This window comes from Hippichthys cyanospilos, chromosome 22 (assembly GCF_059441005.1).
Source record: "Hippichthys cyanospilos isolate Australia breed blue-spotted pipefish chromosome 22, RoL_Hcya_1.0, whole genome shotgun sequence".
Taxonomy (NCBI): Eukaryota; Metazoa; Chordata; class Actinopteri; order Syngnathiformes; family Syngnathidae; genus Hippichthys; species Hippichthys cyanospilos.
Genome location: NC_142390.1, coordinates 742,844 through 765,719, shown reverse-complemented (window position 1 = coordinate 765,719; position 22,876 = coordinate 742,844). Strand labels below are relative to the sequence as shown.

The 22,876-nt window shown below is 53.2% G+C and overlaps 1 protein-coding gene across 16 annotated transcripts in view; it reads left to right on the top strand.

Moving 5' to 3' along the window:
- Positions 1–22,876, top strand: part of celf2 (cugbp, Elav-like family member 2) — a 124,291-nt gene that overhangs the window by 58,402 nt on the left and 43,013 nt on the right. For 13 of the 16 annotated variants that reach the window (XM_088405919.1, XM_088405920.1, XM_088405922.1 and 10 more), the window contains exon 2: positions 20,450–20,485. Coding sequence is in view for 13 of the 16 variants with exons in the window: in XM_088405920.1 (XP_088262046.1) it covers positions 20,450–20,485 (36 nt within the window). In the remaining 3 variants the exon portion in view is untranslated. Of the gene's footprint in view, positions 1–8,377; positions 8,906–20,449; positions 20,486–22,876 lie in introns of those variants that run through there. The other 3 variants (XM_088405910.1, XM_088405912.1, XM_088405918.1) reach the window with 3 other exon arrangements.

Here is a 22,876-nt window from a genome sequence, read left to right as displayed (position 1 = left end):
ATGTATGTGAAATTGACGCCGCATAAAATAATTGCTATGTTCAGACACCAAAATGCCACGGGCATGGGCGCCACGCCGACGCTCGGTCTCCGTACAGCCTCTGCGTTTGTACGCCGCCTTTTTCTCTTACCGAGGGGGTGTTGCGGAACAAAACCCCCGGCGGCCCCGGTGCGGACACTCATCATGCAAATGGAAGCTTTTAGGGCCCGGAGGTGTTCGCTCGTCCTCCCACTTGAACCCCCGCCTGCCCCCCTTCAGTCTGGCCTCGCTTCCCGAGTACCCTCCAGCACGGGTGAAGAGTACGCGGCGTCCGCCCGCCTGTCTGGCCTCCCACGCCGGCCCAAGGCAGCCCGCTCGCCCGCCACCCCGCGCGCCCGCCCGCCCGCCCGCCCGCCCGCTCTCTCTTTGTGCGCGCGCATGGGTAGACCTTTTCAAAGCCAGGTCAAGTGCTTTGGAGATGGCTTTTCCAGCGCAGCTGCGCATATTTCAACCAGCGCGTTGTGTCCACGACAATGGCGCTCCGTCATTAAAGCCAATTTGAGAAGAAAACATCTTGGCGACATAAATAAACAATACATCAAAAATGATCCACTCGCATCAGTGTCAATTTCCATGAAAATTTCATGGAATCGTGTGTTGTAAAAGAGAGGGCAGCCATTTAGTTTTTGTTTGCTTTCGTTTGTTTCTGCTGATCAGGAAAACAAACGAGGAATGAGAAACGTTTGACTTAAGTTGGAACGATTCCATCCGGGAAGGCGCCAAAAAATTGGCCGGCAGAGGCCACGATCGAGCCACTGTCCACATTGTGGGGGGGGGGGGGGGGGGGGGCCTAAATACTAAATAATAAATCGCTAACCTCGGGAAGTTTCCTGACATTTGTCGGCTGAGGCGGTCGAAGACAGAGGACGTGTGGAGGACACAGACGTTTGAGAAGCGTTCATCCGTTTATTTTGTGGCGTTTTGGGCCACCGGTCGCTCCGCAGCTGGCTGGGAAGGATTTATGAGCGCCACATGTTTGCGCGGCTTCCTCCGCCCATATGGGTCTGATCGGCCGCGGTGAGGAACGCAAGCTCACGTTGCGAGCGCGGCCGGACCCCTTGTTCGGCGCTTCCCGCATACCGCCCCCAAACGCCGCATTCGTTCAGAGCCAAGCCGCGACCCTTCAGTCAAAAACCAAACGGGCGCGGTCCTCTTCAAGGAGGACGTCAACCGTCACCATCTCGTATTCCGTCGCCGTGCAGGTGACTCAAATGGAGAAAAAAACAGACAGGCTCGGTCCTCATGGCAAGGGCCTCACGGGTTTGCCAACCGCGTGTTGTCATTGTCATGAAGAACCATTCTTGTCCACCTGCGACGCAGCCGTACCACCGACGGCTCGGCTCAAACCGGCTTATCGGCTCAACGTGCCGAACTGGCGCAAGCGTGAGGAGGTCCAAAAGCGGGAAAGACTTTGGCGGCGCGCAAGCCTTATCTGCAAGCCGGCAGCTTTGAGCTCCTCTCGGCCGGCCGCGATCACTATCCCCATATCTAAAAATACATCTTTCCCCCCTTTCGGAACTTGCTTCCCTTTTTCCGGGTCGCCTGTCGGCTTCCGGCCGAGGAGATCTTTTCCCAGTCCGACAGTCGTGAGCCGACGCGATGCCGCCGCCTCGGCTCATTTTCTCTGGCGGCCTCTTATCCAAATCCACCGGCGGTGGGAAGCAAGCAAGCGCGAAGGCCATCCTGAGGTTTTTTGCCTGGACAATGCTATCTTGACTTACAAGGACAAGCCTGCGGTGCGATTTTCTTGTATATCGTAATGCGTCTGTTTTGTTTTTTTTAGTATCCGAAGGTACCCTGTACCACAGATTCCAGCTCCCGGCGCCTTCCCCCTTTCGGCAGCCCCTAAATTTCAAGTGGAGGTTCTCGTTTTTCGAATGCCGATTTTGACTTTGACGCCTTCCGTTTTTTCAGCTGTTGGTGAGAGGGAAAAAAAAGACATCAATAGAGAGAGGGTTTGGCCCAACAGCTGTCTCAAACAGGCATGGGTGCCCAGAAGACGTTTCGATCCAATTGAAGACCCCGAACGCTCTGCAATATCTGGGGCTAATCATCTTTTGCTGGAAATACTTTGTAAAAAGATCTGTTTGTCCGTAATTGGACAGACATTTGCAACGAGGCTTGTTTGTGGCAGTCCGCCTGGAAAACGGGAAACAAAAACACGCAAGTGAGGGTAAAAAGACTTGATTGCGCTGATTGTCGATTGTGCGTCGCCGAGTGCCGTTGTGTGGCGGGGGCGGGGCGGGGTGAAAAGTCCTCAACTGAGCGCGCGGGTCCCTCCGGTGTGAAGAGGAAGCTCGGCGGCGGCGCTCTCGTTGCCGTACGAAGGCTCCGCGAGCAAATTAGCACTTCAAACAAAATCCTCAAATAAGGAAACACTCTTCATAGGCGCTTTTGTCCGCCCGAGTGTGTTTACGCACCCCCGGCTCGTCTTTGCGTCTTTTGTTTGCTGCTGTTATTAGCGCCGGCGCTGCGTAACGTCCAGCTCCCCGCTTTCCATAGCAAAGGGGACGCGCTGTAGTCTCGTCCTCGTCTTGCATGAATTCAGCGCTTCTCAAATTGGGCCGGGTCGGAGATAGTCCTGCTGTATGCGGAAGATTCTTTTTTTCTGCCTTTAATCCTTATTTTTAGAGACAACATATAGGAAATGAGCTCGTGGTTTCGAATCACTTGTTGGAAAAAAAGGCTATTGCTATATATTTCCAATAAAAGCAATCAAGAGGCGGGCGGAATCCAACAAGGGCCGGCGGCATTCGGATTCGGAGCTCTTGGGAATTTCCGCGGTCGTCCCCGCGTTAACGCGGCTGCCGCCGGCCAAGTAGCCTTCGTAGCTTTTGCCGCCGCCGCCCGCAATCACGCTGATTCCGCTCCCGGCTTCCCGATCCCGCCTAATCAGCGGCGACGGGGGCCTAATCAACCTCCTTCGTCATTCTTCCGTCAGATCCCCCCCGACCTCCCGTCCTTACCCGCGCCCTCGCTCCCGCCGTCGTGTCTTGATTTACATTTGACAGCGTTCCGGAAAGGAACGCGCGGCAGATGTCTCTCTTCTCACCGGTAAATGTCAAAGTTTCCCAGCGTGCAACAGATTCTCATAAAGATCTCTCGGAAGCTTTTAACCGAACCGAGTCCGAGAAAACGTCATTTAGATGCTCGCGCAAACATCCACCGTAAAAAAATACCTAGTGCGACCACGCTATTGAATGATTCCCCATGCCGTAACCGTGGCAGGCAAGACTAAACAAAGAAAGACGTAGTTGTGACGTGCAGAATTTTCTTCTGGAACATCAAAACCAAGATCCAAAAACCAAACCTGTAGAAAGGATTTGCGGGACTTCAAGATGGCGGTCCATCACCGTGCAAGATTGACTAAAATGAGCCTCTGGGGCAAATCGTCACCTCCGAGCTTAGCCGTTTTGCAAGCTGCGCAAAATTTGTTGATGTGAAAAACAACCGCAAAGTTGGGAAGGTTTTTGTCCAAAGCCGATCCAAGCGCCCTTTCCTGTTTGCCCGTTTCGATTACTTGACGCTAACTGTGCTAGAAGGCGAAAAAAAAGCATTTGAAAGCAATAAATCATCGTCTAGACACTTGCGTTCGCGAGCGTCTTTTCCGCCTCCGCCGAGCGGCGTCCACAAAGCGGGCAAATGAAAAGCGCTAATATGGGACATAAACATAATCATGTGCATAACGACCAGGTTGGCGTGAGCTCATAACGCCGATATGAGCGTGCACTTTATTGCATTACTCATGTAAACGTTGCTCCAGTGATTAAAGTGGAGCGTGGCTTTATTGCTTGTAATTGTTTTGGGGTCGGGCTGCGCTCCCAGGAACGCCGCGTGTGCCATCCATATTTGATGAAGCCACTCCGCTTATCGGGTCACGCTTTTGTTCCGTGGCAATAACGCGCGCATTTTTTTTTTCCCCGGCTAATATGATGCAGGAAGAGAACGCGTGGGATCACTGCGGCGGCGACGCAGGACTGTGGGGGTTGGGTGGGGGGAAGAAAAAAACCCCTCCTGAGAACGCTTTGATCACGTGACCCTTTAGAACAGACCAAAGCCCAAGTCCCATGACACAAGACGCTCAGTAAAGAGCCGCAATCCAAAGATAAAGACCAAAAAAAGACTAAATAGGCTGGTAAATAGATGCGGGACCGTAGAACACACACCAAGGCCAAAGATCACAAACGCAGATCTAAGACGAGCACCCCTCAAAAAAACGTCTAAGACACGGAAACGAGATACGGACTAAGGACGCGGACCAGAAACGCCGGCTGGCGTTAAAGGGGCAAACGCAGATCCAAAGGACAAATGTTTGCCAGTAGTTGAAGCGTTGGCCTGTCCTCCATTTGTCAAAAACCCGGCCGAGAAGAACGCCTCACCATTCCGATGGCAGCGCGTCAGCCCGCCTCCACGGGAATTTGCTCGCGCTCCAAATTCACACATGTTGATTCCAAAGGGGCGAAAATCGCCGGGTCATCACATTTGTCCTCGTTGACAGCTCGGGGATGCGGCCGTGCCAAGCCGGCGCCGACTCGGCACGTGGGATCGAAAGGTTCTGTCGGCCTTTTGGACCTTTTGTCTCCCCGCCCCCCCCCCGAGCCGGTCTTCCCGCTCCTCTTTCCGCGGATGCCTCCGGGCTGCTTTTCAAGCACATCTGGTTCCTCCGGGGCGAGTGAGCCAAGGGACCGCCGAACTCGCGTAAACATTTGGATAGCAAAGTGTAGATGGGTGACGTCAGCTTTTCTCGCCGGCCCCGCGTGTTTACGTTTAAGTCGGCCTGGAGCGAAGGAGTAGAAAAGAAAGGAGGCGGGAGAGCGGAGGCCAGGCTCCAAAAGATTCCTAGCGGATGAGAAACAGATGATTGTCTTCTTCTTTTGCAGAGCCCAGAGTTTGCTATTTGTTGCCTTGCGTTAGGCGACAGGACCGGAAAGGCAGCTCTTTGGCTCTTACGCAAAACAAGACACGGAGCACAGAAACGCACCAAACGTATTGAACTGAAAAAAGCATGCGCTAAAGTCACCGACCGATGACACCGTGAGGGCCAAAGCGTTTCCGCACACGCCGTTCTCCGTTGGTGTGACCCCCGGAAGCTACCGCACGCACGCGCGCACACATTCACGTCACGCACACACGCCCAAGCAAACGCCGCGGATGGCGCACGTGCGCTCACGCGTGCGCCGAGCGTGAGTCAAATACACGCGGCGGGATTATTCCATAGACGACATTTGATCCCGTTGAACGCCCCCGAGCCAAATGCCTACGCGTTGCGCGTCTCAAAGTGCCGCCGCCTTCTGCCACCCCCTCAAAGGCATTCAAGATTACCATTAAATGCATTTCAATCCCTCCATTGATTATCGCTCGCGCAAACAGGAAGTGGTATGGCACAAAATGGCCGCTCCGCATATATGGACGCCGCCTATTTGGACGCGTCGTCAAACCCGTTGCGTCCAAATGATGGCGTCACGGGGGAAAGGCGGCCATTCGGTGGCTCGCGCATGTCAACGCGGGCTGCTCGAACGGCACCGCAACTGGATTTCGACGCGTGTTTAGCGGAAGCCCTCGCCGCCGTCTGCCAACGACGTCGCCGAGCGAAGCCAAAGTGCGAGGGAAAAAAAAAGAGAGAGAGACGGCTTAAATGGACCGGAGCGACGTGGGCGGGCGAGTGGGCGACTTAGCGAAGGCAAGAGGAAGAGATGGAGGATAAATTTAGAGCGGCTCCCAATCAACTTCTTCTCCCGTCAGCGTGTGTGTGAAAGGCCCGGAAATCGATGCGCGCGGCCCACTCGCTCGCTCGCTCACAGTGAGAGAGGAAGCGGAAGGCGGCTCGAGGGCGGCCGCCTCGACCGAGCCGTGGGCGTCCGTCGTCATCGCCGCCAACTTCCCCTCCGATCCCAACGCGTCTATTTATGCCCGGCCTTAAAAAATGCATCCAGAAGACCATGATGGCGATCGCATCCTCCCTGCGCCGCCCCCCCCAACTCACCCTGTAGTAAAACTCCGCGGCGCCCCAACATCTCTCATTAGCCGCCGATCGATGGGCGAGGCGGGCCCGCGGCACGGCAAGAAAACGCAATTAGAGCCTCCGGCAAACGATTGCGCCGACCGATGATCGATAGCTAATCATCACCTCGGGGAAGGGGCCGGGTTCAAGGGCCGAGGGGGCGGGAGGGGGGGGGGGGGGGGGGTCGTCCACAGAAACAATGGCTTTAATGGCCGCTCCGGCCATTGGGACGTTTAGCGCCGCGCTCATCTCAAAACCCTCGTGGAACAACCGTCCCCCATCTCAAAACCCTCGTGGAACAACCGTCCCCCATCCGCGCCAAGACGAGACCGGGTCTTCCGGGAGACCAAGGGTCAACGCCGCGACCTAACGTGACGAGATCGAACACATTAAAAAAAAAAAAAAAAACATCTTCAAAAGGCACGAACAGCACCTGAGCAATTTGAGTTTTGCTTGAACCTTGAGTACAAAGTATTGAAAATATCGGGAAAATGTCCGGAATGTCATTTTGACTCGGAGACGTGAGAGCAAGCGAAGCGCGCTTCCCGAAAGAATCGTTTCCATTTCCGAGCAATCCCCGTCTTTTTGTCTCGGGCGCTGAGTCCGTTGCGGCCCACGGGTCAAAGGTCCTATTGAGCGCCACCCAATTATACCCGCACGCTCGATGCGCAGATGCCCGCCGCAGTACCCCCCCCCCCCCCTTTTTCCGTAATAACATTTCTTTCACAACGGGAATGTGTGTAGCCTTCAATAGTTGACATTTTCGGCCACGCGACACACAAACTGGAAAATTGTTTATGTATGTGCGTTAGCGTGTTATTACTTTCACTCTATCTCGCGCACACGCGCACAGGTGTCGTCTCGCCAAGGGTGCAAAGGTTAGCGCCGGCTAGCGTACTTCCATTTGTGGAGGTGCCACGGGGCCGGACCGCGGCTTGATGAAACATGTCTTACTTGGTTTTCGTGCGTGCGCGGGCGCGTGCGCTCATCGGCCGTGTAAATCCCAATAATGACCTAAGGCTGGCAGGACAAAACTAGAGCCACGCCCACTCAAAGCATTTCAAATATACATATATTCACATGTACATATAATAGGCTCGCAGTACTCATGTCTTCTTTCAGGAAGGGAAAAGGATCGACCCTTTTACCAGGCAGTAACTATGGGACCTTTTTTTTTCGAACCAGAAGTGAGAAAGCGCTGCCTGTCCAGCCACTGCATTCTAGTAAAACAGCCAAACGTTGGGAGGGGGCAAGGATGTATGCTTTTATTTTGAAACTCTTCCCAGAAGCACGCCTGGGACATAAACGATCTCAACTTGACTTGAGTTCTCATTGCTTTTCATCCAAGCCCCCCAAAATCCAATTGAAAGGCATTTTTGCATCCCACGCCGCATCATTCCAGACACGGCCGCCGCGCAATTAATGTGAGCGCAGGCACGCTGGCAGCAAATCATTGCGCGCGTGTCTGCGTGCGTACGCGCGCGCGCGTTTTTGTGCAAGCGAGCTAATCGATGAGCTGACGGCCGCCACCGTAATCGCTCTCTTCTGCTCCGCTAAGTCGATGACCCGATTTCTTCCCGCGGCCGCTCGATGGCCACCTGTTGTCGTCAAAGCTCGTCGCGCGGAATAGTTTTCCGTCAAAATCGGATTCGGAATGGAACCCGGTCGTCGGAACGGGATGGAGATCCCCGCTCCCGGCGTAGGAATGCGTCCGCGACCATGCAAACACGTGCGCGCGGCGACACGTATGCCGGCCGGCGGCAACGTGATTATTTCGCACAAATTAGCATCGTCGGCCGCGTTCGCAGGCGAGGGACCGAAATAGCAAGCGAGAGGCTGTCAAGTCTCTCCATCCTCCTCCCCCTCGGCCCGGCGGATGTCCGTTGGCGTCTATTTCAAGCCGGCAACATGGCGGCGGGCGACGCCGGCATCGTGCGCGCTAGCGTCGAGCGTCAGCACTTTGGACGCGAGTGGAAACGGAACTCCGTCGCGTTGAGTTGAAACTTAACGTCAACAGGATGCGGCGGCGCGTCACGCAGGAAGTGCGTGAGCGGCCTTCTGCTTTTGGGGCTCCACTTCTGCTTCTTTCTTGTGGGGCCCGCATCATTTGTTTCCGAGCGCACTTCCTTCCGCTTTCAAATCTCTTTGCGCCGCGAACAAAAAGAGCATGCCCTTTTTAATCAATGAGAGCTCGAAGGCCCCGCCCCCAATGGGACACTTTTCATGTCAAGCCATTAAAAACAAGCGAGCGATCGCGCTCTATGTTGGACTGCCGCTTGACGCTTTTGACAGTCACAAAAATTAGCAAAGCACAATGATCAGGCGTAAGAATTGGTTTGAAAGTAGCCGGAAAGCAATTTCGGCACCGGTCCAAATCCAAGCCAAAGCAAGCAGCTTTCGAGATGCACATTACCTCAGAAATGCAGAATGCATTTTTTCCCCCCACCCTGTGCCTTCATTTGTGTTGGGGTGTCAGCAGCGGAGGGGGGGGGGTAGAGCGAGCAAGTGAGAGAGAAAGCGGGCGGGCGTGCGAGAAGGCAGGCGCCGCGCCACTTCTCATCAAGCAGCAGCAGCAGCAGGACGGCTCGGCTCGGCTCGGCTCGGTTCGGCTCGGCTCAGCTCGCCTCTCGCATCTCTCCGCCGACGGACTTTCAAAGCTCTTCTTCCCGTCACGCTTTTTTCTTTTCTGTCATCGGTCCTTCGCTTCCAGCTAGTTTTTTTTTTTTTTTTTTTCTTCCTCACGAGCGCCGCGCACTCCCGCCGCGCCACCCTCCTCCCCTCCCCCCTCCCCCCCTGGTTCCTGCCTGTCATCATGGTTTCTATAATTTCCGACTTGGACCCCCTGAAGAGCTGGAACGTCTTAAGGTAAGCCTCACCCCTCTTGGGGGGGGGGGGGGGGGGACCAAGCGGCTGAAAGTTGCGCGAGGCGAGAACAGAAGTCCCCTCCACGCCCCCTTCTCACCAACGCTCTTAGCTTAGCATCTTGTCTGATTTGTGCACAAAAGGCCTTTTCTCCCAAGTCAGCATTTTTTCGACTCTTTCGACTTTTTCGAACGCAACACATGCACGGAAGGTCACGCGGTGTAACGCCGACGGCGCACTGTAACGCCCGCCCGCTGGACTGCGTCGCGCGCGCAAGATGTAAGCTTTGTTGTTGAGCGGACAAGAGAGAGAGAGCGCGCATGCACGTCTGTGCACGAGCTTCAACTTTTCACGCTCGGTCTGGAAGCGAATGTGTGACGGGCTAATGTTACTCGTGCGGACAGTGATGCCACGGTCGCAGCTTTCAAGTCCTTATGGGATGCCGGGGCTCATTCGCATTGACAGTTGCGATACTTTCCACTTGATTGGCCTTATTGGACAGCGAAAGTGTGCGTGTTTATGTTGACGTCATCGGATACGCTGCAGCGTGTGCGCGCGCGCGCGAATGTCACGCTGGCGTCTTTTCATGATCGTCACAAAAGAAAGCGAGGGCTTCCCACGTGTGCGTGCACGTGCGCGCGCACGTGTTGGCTGTGCGGAATGCAGCCGTCACTCGCCCCAGCTGAGCGCTTTTCTTGTCTTGTCTTTTCTTTTCTTTTCTATCCCTCCTCCTCACTTTTGTTTTCGACGCCTTCGTGCGCCCTTTCCGTCATTAACTCATTCCAACATCCCAAAAACATGTTGACGTCTCCAAGAGAATAAATAGAATCAATTAGAAATAAATTAAGCACTAAAATAAAGGATTACTTTCGGTACTTACTTGAGGTTATTAAGTAGTAAATTAAGAAGTTACTTCAGGCGTTTCAAGTCATCAATTACTTTATGTACTCATGCACAAAAATAATTGACCATACAACCTCTACCATAATACCTACCGAAAGCCTGACCTTTAAAAGCAGAGCTTCTCAAATATATATTTTTGCCAAGCCCCCCTAGGAAAGAGAACACCTTAGGTACCCTGAACCTGTACCCCTTTTACCATTAATAAAAGCAAAATAAATCAACTTTCAACAACTGTTAATAATTTTTACAAGTTACAGCTTAGTCTAAAACAGAAAAAAATAACTAGGTGCATCAAAGTGCCCGAAGCTAAAAAAAAAAATAATTTTTTCTTGCAACTACACATCACATGACAAAAACATTCACGCCCCCCCAGGTGGCACCACCCTACTATTTGAGAAACACTGTCTTAAAAAAAAAAACATCTTCAGTCCTCAAGTACCTGATCAAGAACTTCAGTCCAAATAGAACCACTTCAGCAATGTATTACCTTCACTGACGTTAGTATTTGATTATTTCAAGTATTGAATTACTTTAGCGCTTAATCGTCTAAAGTCATCAACGACTTTGGTGCTTAATTACCTTGTGTAATCAATGACTTTTGCACTTATTTACATAAAGCATTTTTAGCCCCCCCAAAAATCTGTAAAAATATAAATACCTGCGATTTAATGTCTGGACTGTTAAAAAATGTATTTTTCACACACACACTAGCACGTTTGGCACAAAGTGACAAATGTGTTCAATAATGCAGCACCTGGAGGATGGCGCTCAGTCTCCATCTCGCTGGCTTTGCGCTCAGGCCCGCTCGCGCGCACGCACGCTCACACTAATCATGCCCCTTGGCTGTACGAGCGCCGCACTTTGTTACAGTCTAATTCTCAAAGGCGCAGTGCATATGGAAGTCTTAAAGGCCTTTCTTTTTTTTCCCCCGCCGGAGAGAGGGAGGGAGGCAGCGTATCGGGCGGGGGGTCGGCGCACTCCGGGCGGCGCCGTGACGCAAGGGGGCGCCGGCGCGAGAAGTTTTGGCCGGCGCCGCCGCCCCGGTCAATCTCGCTCGGCGAGCGTTTGCGTTTCGAAAGTCAAACGGCAGCCGCGGCCGAAGGCATAACAAGCCTTCCGATCAGGTCGCCGATTCCCGCAAGCGTTTGAAAAAGTGGCTCTCCGATGGGGCTGCTTGAAGGAACTTGAAAGGGCGCCGGACATTTGAAGTCAAACGTGCAGCTATTCATTTAGAAGGCTTTCTTTTGGAGAACTGCTCTGACGCTTTGTCGATTAGTTTTGGGGGGGACACATATTTAAAGAGGACGCTTTTTGTTGAATATTTTTCCCTGGACAATTATTTGTTTTTGGGAACACGTCTGACACTTTTTCTGAGTTTTTTGTGGAAAAATATTTCTTAATAATTAAGAAAAGATTTTCTATGATCCAACAGAGGGCATGTTTTCATGATTTCTTATTTTTGACCCCAAAACGCTTTGCGCTGGTTGGGTACTTTGCTGAAAATGACTGAAAAAAGGTGGAGGATCCGCTAGCAATGGGAACTAGCTAATTAGCCTCGCTTGTGTTTCAGCTCAGCCTTGACAAACACTCGAAGACGCTCGTCTTATTTATTTATTTCCTGGTTGCGGGGGCGGCAATCTCGCTAGCCTTGAGTTTTCTCGCTAGCTTTCGCTTCCCGTCGGGTCACGCGGGAGCAGACCAACAGTTAGGACTTTGTGCACCGCGGCGCGCACACATGCGCTATTGTCGTCGCGTGTGAAGCAACGGCTTGTTGTCCAGCCGCGAGGCCTCGCGCTCATTTTCGTCCGCGACACATGAGCCGCTGTCCGATCGCCGTCACGGGACGCCGTGCGACTTCTTCTTTCGGACTTCCTCTCATGAATAGAGCGACGCCATGACCGATGGGGGGGGCTCAGAGAAACAAATGGCGGGTCAGTCGGGACGGACGCCATCTAGCGGCGCGTTATTTGAAGCGCGCTCGTCGTACATTCCGGCCCAACTCTTGGACTAGCGCGGAGCCGGACGTCAGGCCGCGTGGGGACGACGTCACGTGACGCGCTCGCCGTTAACGCGCTCGCCGTTAACGCCTCGTCGCCGCAATGGTCGGGAACCTCTCCCGTGCCCCCGGGAGTCCCGCTCCATTAATTCCAAGTGCTCCTCATATCCTGCGAGCCCCCGCCCGCCCCGGCCTCCCCTCCCACCTCACTCGTTTACGCCATCGTCACGCCGCTTTTCCCGGCCCTCATTTTCAGCTGTAATTGGACAGGAGTCCCGCGGGAGGCCGCTCGGCACGCCGCGCCGTCTCCTGAGCGACGCCTCGCCAAAGATTCCGGTAGACGCCGTAGCTGTGTGAAATGTGACACCTGTTAAGTGGCGTTTACAAAAAAAAAAGCCAGCTCCTTTTGTTAAGTATCCCACATCTTCTTTTCTTATGTGGAATTCTTCCCACGCTATGTGAAAAAAAAACAATAAGTAGAGCTTCAAAAAAAAAAAAGCGCAACGCGCACTTGACGAGAAAACGTGGCGCCAGACATTTTCAGGCTGCCATGCACCTTGACGAGCAGTAGGGGTCGCGGAAATGGAACATGGGCTGAACAGGATCTGGTCTTGCCGGGTCGAAACGAGAAGAAGTCATAATGAGGCGCACATCCTGTAAAAACCACTCACAATTTGTGCACCGGGAAGCCAGTGGTCATACGTGCCTCATTAAGATTTCTCCTAGCTTCCAAATGTATCGTGTGCATCTTATTTGCATATTTCCATTGCACTCAGAATCTGGAGGATTCTTGCCAGTTTCAGAAGTCGGTAGTCTTCCTGCTCATTCAGCATTGCGGACGTTTTTGTTTTGTTTGCTTTTAGCGCTTGCTTTGGTTTCTTGGGTCCCTGGTGCCCCCCCCCAGACGAGCGGTACTCACTCATCTCATTTGCATTGCAGACACTCCATCACACATGAATGTCATTAGCGCAGACGACAGTCTCCCGCCGTCTTTGATTCCCGCGGCCAGTCGGAACTCCGCGGTGGGAGCCGCCCGCTCGGTTCCTTGACCGCGCCGAAAATTTTTACGCAACGGGACTGGGGAACAATCATGCCGGACTGGGAAAAATATGCAAATGATTGCAAACGTAGCCCGCATCCACAAAAATCGGATGTTAGCTTACTGCTAATGCATAATAGGAAAGGCCTTAAACGGGCTAACCGAAATTAGCGTTGATGTCTCCCATATTTATAAACCTTGAAACGGCTGCTATTTTGACTTCGTCTCTGTGTGTGCGGGTGTGTGAGTGAGTGAGAGCGAGCGAGAGATATATCAAGTCGTCAATGTACTAGCTTAGCGTTGGCATATAAACAAAAATGACATTTGCAGACTCACAGGTATTAGCATAAAATGACATGATACCTTGTTTATTGAAACGGCAAAATGTCCAGCCGCACCGTAAAACTAAATGTGCCAAAGGTCGCTGCGCTACCGCAGTAACTCGGCCGGCCGTCTAATTGGATGCTAGGCTAAAGTTACCCAGGCATAAATGGCACCTGTCCAGGTTTGGTATATTTGAGCGGCATTCCAGAGTTGTCTCTGGCGTCCATCTCCTTCTTCAGTATCTCCTTTTTAGTATGTTGTGAAGGATCCTCGCAGGTGCGCCCTCTCCGAAGTTTACGTCCGTCCCAGGCGCCGCCTCGTAAATCAATGTTTTTAGCCGCTGTGCTGGCACTCAAGTGTTGGAGTGCTGCGCTTGGACCGCCGAGTCCTTAAGTCTGAGTGGAGATATAGAAACAAAAAACTCTCAAGTGACCGTATCTAAAAATCTTCCGCTTTGAGATTACGCGGTTGTTTCGGTCCACGCGGCGGCGGCGGCGGCGGCGAGGACCAACTTGCGCTTTCTCGGGCATCTTCCCGCCGCCATCTGGCACCCGGCCCGTAAAGCCGCCGGGCGCTAATCTTCAGGCGCAGGCCGCGCTGCGAGCGCGGCGTCGGCGCGCGATCTCCGCGCCCCGACGGCCGACTGCCTCGACCGAGATAAAGAGATTAAGCCGATTCATCCCGCCGCGGCTGGATGGAGTGGACGTCCGGCCCAAACGGCGGGAAGGAGTTTGGGATTAAGGACGGCCGATGGGGGGGTACAAGTAGCCACGCTGTGCCGACTTCCGCTCAGCGCGTTCTCGCGCCCGCCGTCAGATAGCGCTTGATAAGCGCGTGGCGGTATTCTTGGGGTCAATGCGATGTAGCTGCCGCTTTTCATTATTTAGTGGCGTCCCTCTAGCGGACGATCGGCGCAAGCGTTTCGAGTGACTCGGCCGACGGCCAGGGTCCTTGAATGCGCCGGGGGTCGCTGAGATGATTTGGGGGTTTAGTTTGTCTTTGAACAGTTTGTTTGGTTTATGCTAGTGCATGGATTGCGCGCTGTCCGTCCACCCTCGTAGAGAGGAGCCATTGGAGCATCTGAGCCTGATTTACCGACCCACGTGAAAGGAAGACTACATTTTACTTCGGTGTGCTAATCTATTTTAGCCAATCCGCTTCGCCCGGGCGCTAGAATTTAGCTCATAGCACATTTTTAGCTTTTCCTTCGTAACTTGTCGTTCGCAGCTCCCGGTCTTTGTCGTCGAACTCGGAGCCTTTTGCCCATCGGGCGCCGCGCGTTTGGCCGTCTCGCCGTTGACGAACGTTAGCCGACAGCCGTCCCTTCCCGGGAGACAAAACCAAAGCGACGCAAACGGCTATTCTGTTCTGTTCTATTCTATTCTATTCTATTCTATTCTATTCTATTCCGTTCTTCCGCCTCCCCTCCACGTCTTTGCGCTTAATTCAATTTTCCCGTGGCGGCGCTCACATGGGACGCCATTGGAATTCCGGTATGTCACCGTAAAATGATTACACGGCATTGTGTTTCTGCCGCTGCATTTATTACAATGTGTCAAGGTGGATGTACATCACCGTGCCAAAATGCCTCGTCCGCGCTCGTGCCCCCCACCCCCACCACCAGCACCAAACTACTTCTTCCTTATGAAATACGTTGCTCCTGGCAGACGTGTAATCTGATTACACCTGCGAGATTAAAAATATATTGAATCCCCCCACCATCCGCCCGCCCGCCCGCGCGCTTCTTCCCAGCTGACTGTCCTTCACCAGTCGTCTCCTTTTTTTTTTTTCCGGCGACCCCTCTGTTTAGGTGGAAGCGCGAACGGGGTGCGTTGGCTGCGACAAACAAGGCAGTCAAGCTCATTTTGCCCGTCGGCGGGTCACACGATGGCTCTCGTGAGTCACGTGGCCCGCTCGGGACGCTTTTTCTTTCTGGTTTGTCAGGTAGTGACTTGACGCCACCCCAGGACCTTTTTACTCGAATTGGAATCGTTTAGCATTCCCGCTTTGATTTATTGAGGGAAAATGTTGTCTTTGGTTTTTTTGGGGGCGATTTTCGGTCGAGCGTGTGACGCAAGCGGTCGCCCACAAGACCGGGACGGCTCGCCCGACCGCTCTCGTTCTCGCGCGGGGGGGGCTTTCCCCGCCTGTCAGTCAGCCGGCCGCAACTCGGCGGCTTATTATTTTTCATATTTCCACGCGTCGGCGGCTGTCAGTCAAGCCGTGGAGGCGCATCGGGCGGCGGCGCTCCCGGCCTTGCGACTGACGCACCCCGGGAAGCCCCCGACCAGGTGGGACGGCGCTAACGAGCGTCCAATTACTTTGGCCGCCAGACGACAGCTGCCGCCGCGGCCACCTCGCCGCTTCCTCTTCCTCGCGCTTCATCCCTCCTCTTAGTGGCCCCCGGCCCGTCTCCCTTGGGGGGTCATTACGCCGCGCGCGCACCGACTTGTCGACTTGTATCTAGCGCCCGGTCGCTACGTCCTTCAATTACGCTTGCGGCCTTTGCGTTGGGGATTTAGGTGTGCGCGCGGACAAAAAGACTTTCATACAGAGTGTGTGTGTGTGTGTGCGCGCGCGCGTGTGTGCGCGTTTGTCTCCCCCGACGCTCCTTTTTGGGGCCCCTTGTGTATTGTTGCTGAAGTGGAAACCAGAAATGATCTCCGTCCGGCGCTATTGTTTTTTTTATTTATTTTCACGTGATTTCGATTTTTATTGTGAGACAGAAATTGTCCACGGTCCGTCTCCCCGTTTTCCTCTTCTCTCCTCGCTATCTCCTTCGCAGCCCCCTCGCGTTATCGACGGCCGTAAGACCGGCGGATTGCGCTTATCTCGCATGCGCACAACACGCACACATAACGGGAACGCACACAAATGCACAGGCAAACACGCGCCGTAGTCAGATTTTTTTTCCTTCCACTACTCCATTATACTATTGTACATTGCACAGCTTGTTCTCTACTATAGTACAGAATAACACACTGTTGTCATGTGCTGTGCAGGACGACACAATTCCGTCATGTACTTTTGCTATTCTACGCCATTCATACGTACACGCAGTTCTCGTTAATGAAATGTAAAATAAGCTTGATCTAACCGGCGCAACGCAATTGACAAACAAACAACCCAAAAATTAACTTGCATGTTCCAATTACTTTGCTCTTGATTTGAAAAGGGAAAGGTAATATTCCTGCCTGCCACGGCATGAAAGTATTCCATCGGAATTTCCGATACCCGCGGATCGTCTTCAAATCTCAAGTGCCCCCGTTTGCAAAGCGCCGCATGGGAATATAGATGATAGCATTTCATTAGGGCGCGCTTAGCATGCTGAAATGATGCAAATGAAGACAAGTGAACACAAAATGCAATCTGAGCGCGCGCGTAACACACGTGATGTAACCGTGCGCAGAACGCGGCGTGAAACGCAACATATCAGCGCTCGACTTTTCAAGACATGCATTATGGATTACGCGCACTCGCTCACACACACTTTTGCATGCACACGCCACATCGCAAATGTTGTGCTTTAAACGTCAACGGCATGAAATATTCATGTGTCAGAGCGCAACCAAAGCCAGCGCAAGTTTCGCCGCGTTTGCGCGCTCGTGGCAGTCTGCTCTCGAGCGCGCGCGCTCGCTCGGCGTCTTGTTGACGTGGACTGAAAATGAGAGCGGAAGCAGGATCAGAGGGCTCGCCGTATTCCTTCTCCGCGCGCCCGCTTTTAAGCGGCCCGCTTTTAAGCGGCCCGCTCCAGATCCGCCCCGTTTAGAAAGATTCCCTTTGGAGGATGGGAATGGCCGGCTGGGCCGCATTTTCTTATTGGCCACATGACGGAACTCCCAAACTCTTCCCAGCTGATTGGATTGGACACGCGCGGTTCGTAATATTTTGTCCCTCGCGCGTGCGGTCGCCGGAGTGAGTCACGGCGTTCTTTTTCCTCTCCTGGAATCGCTTCATTATTCTTCTTGTACTCGTTTGTTGATTTCACAATGGATCTGCTGAGTCTATGCTGTCAAATAAGCAAAGCTTGTTTATGAAATAGTTGGTGAAAGAACGGGCTGTCATCTTCCCCCGTCCATTTGTCCAATCGCTGCTCGTTTAACCGGCCACACCCCTTAAAGGCTCAATACCGCGACGGTTCCCAACCTGTTTTCAGTGATGTACCCCCTCGAATGATCTTTTCAGCCCCTTAACCAGTGCAAAGCAAAAACATTTAATTCATTTGAATCATGAATTTGATAGGATTTTGGTTTTATTTCAAATCTCCATTTGAGCACCACTGCGCTATAGGGTCGTGGCGCTTTAGGGATGCGATTTGCTGACACACTCCTTCACTTTTTTTTTTGAACAACGTCTCCAACTCGACAAAACGGGAATGAAAAGACACGCGTGCAATTCATGGTATTTTCAGTCCAGGTTTGAAATGGACTCGGATGACTCGCTAGCGGCTCAACAAATGCGGCACGTCGATTCATCGATTCGGTGTTTGAGTTTTTTTTTTTCCTTCTTAATTCTGGCCCATCCTTGCGCACGTTCCCTTAATCGGCGCAAGTCAGTCCGCGGGGGCCGCTCGGCCGCCTTAATTGCTATTGATGAAGCCATGCGCCGCCGGCTAATTTCCGAGCGCGTTTAGCGCTAATGTTTTCTTTCCTCGGCTCGCTCTGTTTGACAAAGCGGCGGATGCAAACGGAGGCCGGCGGGCGCTTCGCTCCCCCCCCCTCGGTAAAGAGGCGGCCGGCCAGTGACGGCGCGCGGCTGAGTGAAGCGTCGCACGGCGGCCTTTTGTCCCGCTGACGGATGGCGCGTCGCGATCGTATCCATTTGGCGGCGATCCGCATGGCTTTATTGCCTCGCCGCTCGCAGTCCATCAAAGCGCCGCCGTAAATCCCGGACTTGATACGGCGACCGCTCCGCTTCCCGCTCGCGCCCGGATTAAAAGTTAATATGGCACTTTTCCAGGGATTAGCCGCTGACGTTTTGATGTTTGGGCCCGGCCGTCCGATTGGCCGTCGCTCGTCATATTGATTTGTCGTTTTCTTCTCGTTGCCGGTTTGCGAAAAGGGCTCAGTTTGCGAAGTCTTGCGCCAAAAGTTGGAGTTTGGTCAGAGGAAGTCGGCTGACTTGCGGGTGAAGGACGCTTAATGATTGCTCTAATTGACTGGACTGGGACCGCCGTGACCCGTCGGAGGAATTTCCGCGGAATGCGGCGATTGGACGAGACGCCGGGCGTCGAAAGGCGCCGGAATAGAAAGGCGGCGACGCGCCTCGAAATGGAGATGAGCCCAAGACGAGGCGGCGAGTCCTTGAAGGGTGTGAAATTTGACAGTGTGAAAGTGTTGAAACGCCTGCGTGGATTGGCCGGGGGATTGCTGCCTTTTGGGGCGCGCGCGAGTGAAAATGTGTCAAATGGGGGGCTGTTGAAAGGCTGTTAAAAGCAGCGTGGCGCGCAGATGGCGCGCGGCTCAGCACCATCGTACTCGCACTCGATTTCAACAGGAATTTCTTTCCGCCAGGAAAAAAAAAGTGTCTGTTACTCATTTCCAAAAGAACTGGGAAAAAAGGTCATTTACATGTTTTATTTTGCGGGAGCCCTCCTCGGCAAACCTCTTTCCTTTTCGCCGGCGGTCCGCCGTGACTAGGGGCGGGCCGAGTCGGGGCCATTCCGTCGGGGAACTAAGCGGCACGCGGGCTAAAACCCGGCTAGCCGCAGAGATCGGTTTCTGGCTACCGTATCAGCCCTGGAAAAAAAAAAGCCATATCGGTTGATCTGTCTGTGTGCCATCGATGGGCTGCCTCCGCCATGGGGTTAGCGCGGCCGCCTTGGGAATTGTCTGCTGACTCGCTGCCGCTTCCCGCCATTTAACGCCAATCTTTAAGCGTCCGCGAGCGATTCTCAGCGGGTTTGAGCTGGCGTGCCTTTCTCCCGGTGCGTCAACCTGCGCCGTGGACTTCACGCGTTTGTGTGCTTGTCATCAAAAAGTCCCAATTCATGGAATCTGGGAATAAAACGCTCGCGCGTAATGAGACGAAGGTTTGGGTGGCCGCAGATGAAACGGACCGGCGCGTCTTTGAAATGCAAAGGGCTCCGTGATTGGTCGCCGTGTCGAGGAGCGGCACGCACACATTAACGAGCGCATTGTTGGTTTTTTTTATTTCATTTACCCGGGTGACATCAAACCTGCGCTCATTTGCCGCAGCTCGCGCACGTACGCCAAGGGACCAATTTATTTATATGCTCCACAAGTCGAAGAAGTGAGGATAAAAGCGCGCGGAATTATGGCGAGCCAACGCGTCGGATGGAAGGAGTTTCTCCACACTTGCCAAGGACAAACACGAGCAATTTAGCGTTCGCCGGCGTGTGAGCGTCGCCGCGGTGGCATCGGTTTTCCATAACCGCCTCCTCCAACTTAGCGCGGCTTAGCAAATGTCGTTGTTGTCGTCTCGTCGCGATTTGCGTGTTTGAAAAGGCGGAGGCCTCTCAGCGCCAGCCCGCAACCCCGCGCGTGTTTATTTTACGCCTCAAAAATTGAGCTGAAACGCTTTCTTCAGTGAGCTTTCCCAGGCCAATCATACACCAAAAAAATCATATTAAAGGATTGAAAAAAAGCTATCGTAGTGGTTAAGCTTGCAAGAAATTGGAATTTCAAGAGTAAACTCTGATTGTTATCATGTTTGCTCAGCTACAGGCTTCACTCTAATTAGACCTTCGGGCGCCATAACCGCGGCTCTCCGTGAAACTGCGGCCAAAGGGATGGGAAGGCATAACTGTAACTGTATAAGCTTGAATAATTTCAGATTTAGGTAAACATGTGCACTGTGCACACGTCTGAGGAGTGCCCGTGGCTTTTCACAGGGCATCTCTCCGCAATATAGCTTTTGATTTTTATGAAGACAAAAATCCGCGATAGGGGAGGCTCCAAGTAGCGAGGGATCGCTGCAGTTGTTGAAGAATGACATTTACTGTGGAAAATTGTGCAATGAGTTCAAAAGATTTAAATGATTTACAGCAGTAGTTTGTTTGTTTGTTTGTTTGTTTGTTTGTTTGTTTGTTTGTTTGTTTTTTCATGTTTTACCGCTGCAGCTCTGGAAATAATCAAGGTATCGCCTCCTAGCCAGGCAAAAAAAAAATGGTGGGAAGCTTCACCCAAGTGATTGTTTAGCTTAGTGCAATCCGAACAAACAATGCAAAATGCCATTGACATGCTAACGGTAAAATGTCTTGCCAGTGAGATATTTGCTTAATAGTCGAATTATTCTCATCCTTTTTGTTGTGTTTGTGTTTCAGGCAGGATACCAGCGATCTCAGCGGCCCAATACAAAGGTAGGCACTTCCTGTCTTCTTTTTTTTCCCCCTTAAATCCCCAAGTGCTCATTGGCCGCTCGCCGCAGACAAGTCGCTATCGACCGGCACGACAAGTAGAACAGCAACTAATGTTGGAGTGTGCTCCTGCCAGCGTCGCTGTTGGGGGAGGGGGGGGGGGGTCACTGTCTGCAACCCGTAACTAGCACTCGCTCTCGTAGCAAAAGGTCACCGTCAGATTCTAAAATGGGCCCGTGCAAATTTTTTTGGGTCTTCATTTGACGTTCGGGATCAGTCTTGATTCAACATCATGCTCTCGCGCTCGCTTGAATGTGTTGGGGGGGTGAGCGTGCATTTGTAACTGTGTGTCATTGTGCAGCTATCACTTTGAAGCCACACAGCTGATAATTGGCGGTAGCGCCAAAGCTGAATTTGCCGTGTCTCTCACACACACACACACACACGCACGCGTGCGCACACTCCCAGTTGTGTTGATTAGCGTATGAATAGCGCGGGCGCACAAGTGGAACCGATACAAGCGAGCTCTGAAGGCCTCAAGTTCCTCTTTGAGAGCAGGTGTGTGTACGTGCGCGTGCGCCTACACACACTTCCTGTTTACCGACAGCCCAGAGCATAATTACAGGGATGTGCACAATGTGGCGTCCCGGTACGCTGCGTCCCTTATTGCCTGGTGTGTGACAAGCCGCGTTCCCAACGCCCCCCCCCCCCCCCCCCCCCGCCTCGTTTATGAATATTCACGAGCACCGGAGCGAGCGGGGGATGGGGCCCCGTCTTTAACCACAGCCGGCGGCCGAGAGAAAGTAGCGGCGCCGTTTCGGGATCCGGCCGCCAATCTGAGACCGGCCTCCAAAATTAGCAGGCGTTGCGCTCGGATACCTGAACGCGAAGCGTCCGGCCGTCTTTGAACCGAGAACCGATAATGCCGCTTCCTTCCGGCCCGCGGGCTTCGCCTCATTTCCCTCGGAAAAGGAAACGGTGGGCGGGGCGCCGTTTTGGCCGCCTTTCAGATCCGCCGTCCCGTCGTCCTCCTCGGCAAATTATTTGGGTCGGCGTGGGGGCTGTTCTCGAGTGTTTTCGGTCCGGGAGTCGTTTCGCCTTCCTAAAAAGGTGCCGGCGTTGGATCACGAGGCGAAAACTGATTTCGTTGGGGTCCGCCTTCAATTTGGGACGCCATTCTAAATCTCCCGGGACGTGAGGACGTCCGCGCGGGCCAATGTCCTTTTCTGATCTCCGAGCACCCCTTCAAAAAGAAAAAAAAAAAACGGGAATACTTGTGTTGACTTTTTAATTGGGTGATGGCGTTCATGTATTTTTTATCGGCGTATGAATTATGCAGGGTGGTTAAATGTGAGCAAGGGGCGGGGCTTCGGCCAGGCGGGCACAGCATCAGCCGCGAGAGCGAGCGAGCGAGCGCGCGCCCCGGGGCTCGGCGTGCCCATTGTGTCTTTGGGGACGGGACGGATGATCGCGTGCGCGCCTTGCGCCGCGTGTTTGCGCATCCCCCATCGAGGTCACGTATGCCCGTTACCATGGCGACAACCTTCACCTGTTGTCATGCCAAGCGTGTCGGGAAAGAAGCCCGTTAGAATTGTTGAAGCTTTTAAATAATAACAAGCCTCGCAGACCTGCCGCGCGTGCGGCGAGGCCGCGGAATGGTTTTTATTCTCCGAGCGCCCGATGAGTTCCGGGTCAGCGGTCCGGATGGCGCGCCCAAGCGAGCCCCCTCGCGTTTGCCGCCCGAGAAAATCAACAAAAAAAGGAGCGTTTTCACACACACCTTTTCATTGAGATTACGCCCGCTTCCTTGTATTTTGAATCGCCAAAAATGGAATTTTTGATTCTAAAAAGAACTGACGTATCTCATATATATGTATCCCGTTATCTGCGCGCCCCGCAAAAGGTGACGGCTTGCTTGCGACAAAACCCCCACAGGGTTTTGCGCTCGCTTTTTAACCGACAGCTGCGAGCGCGACGAAAGCTTGATGCCAAGAAAAGAAGACAAAAAAATCCTTCCATTCACAAGTTTTTTTTGTTTTGTTTTGTCTTCCACGAGCACACTTTAGCGTGACCGTATGGGTGTATTGTTTATTTATTTATTTTTGGGTGAGAGGCTCCAGATGGCTGGGAGACAGGTGAGCCAATTAGCAAGTCTCACTACATGCGGCAACATCGTCGCACCGACGGAGCGCGACACACGCGCGCACGCGCACACGCACCGCGCCTTTCTCAGAGGGCTCGCAGGCGACTGCCGATTTCCAGCCGGCGACGGCCAATCCGAACGGGGTCGTTGGGCCTCGCCGGAGCTTCGCCTTTCTCGTCGTTTTCGATTCTACCAAATTTCGGGTTTCCGGGGACTTTACTCAAGCGGCAGCTCCAAAATGGAAGAGTTAG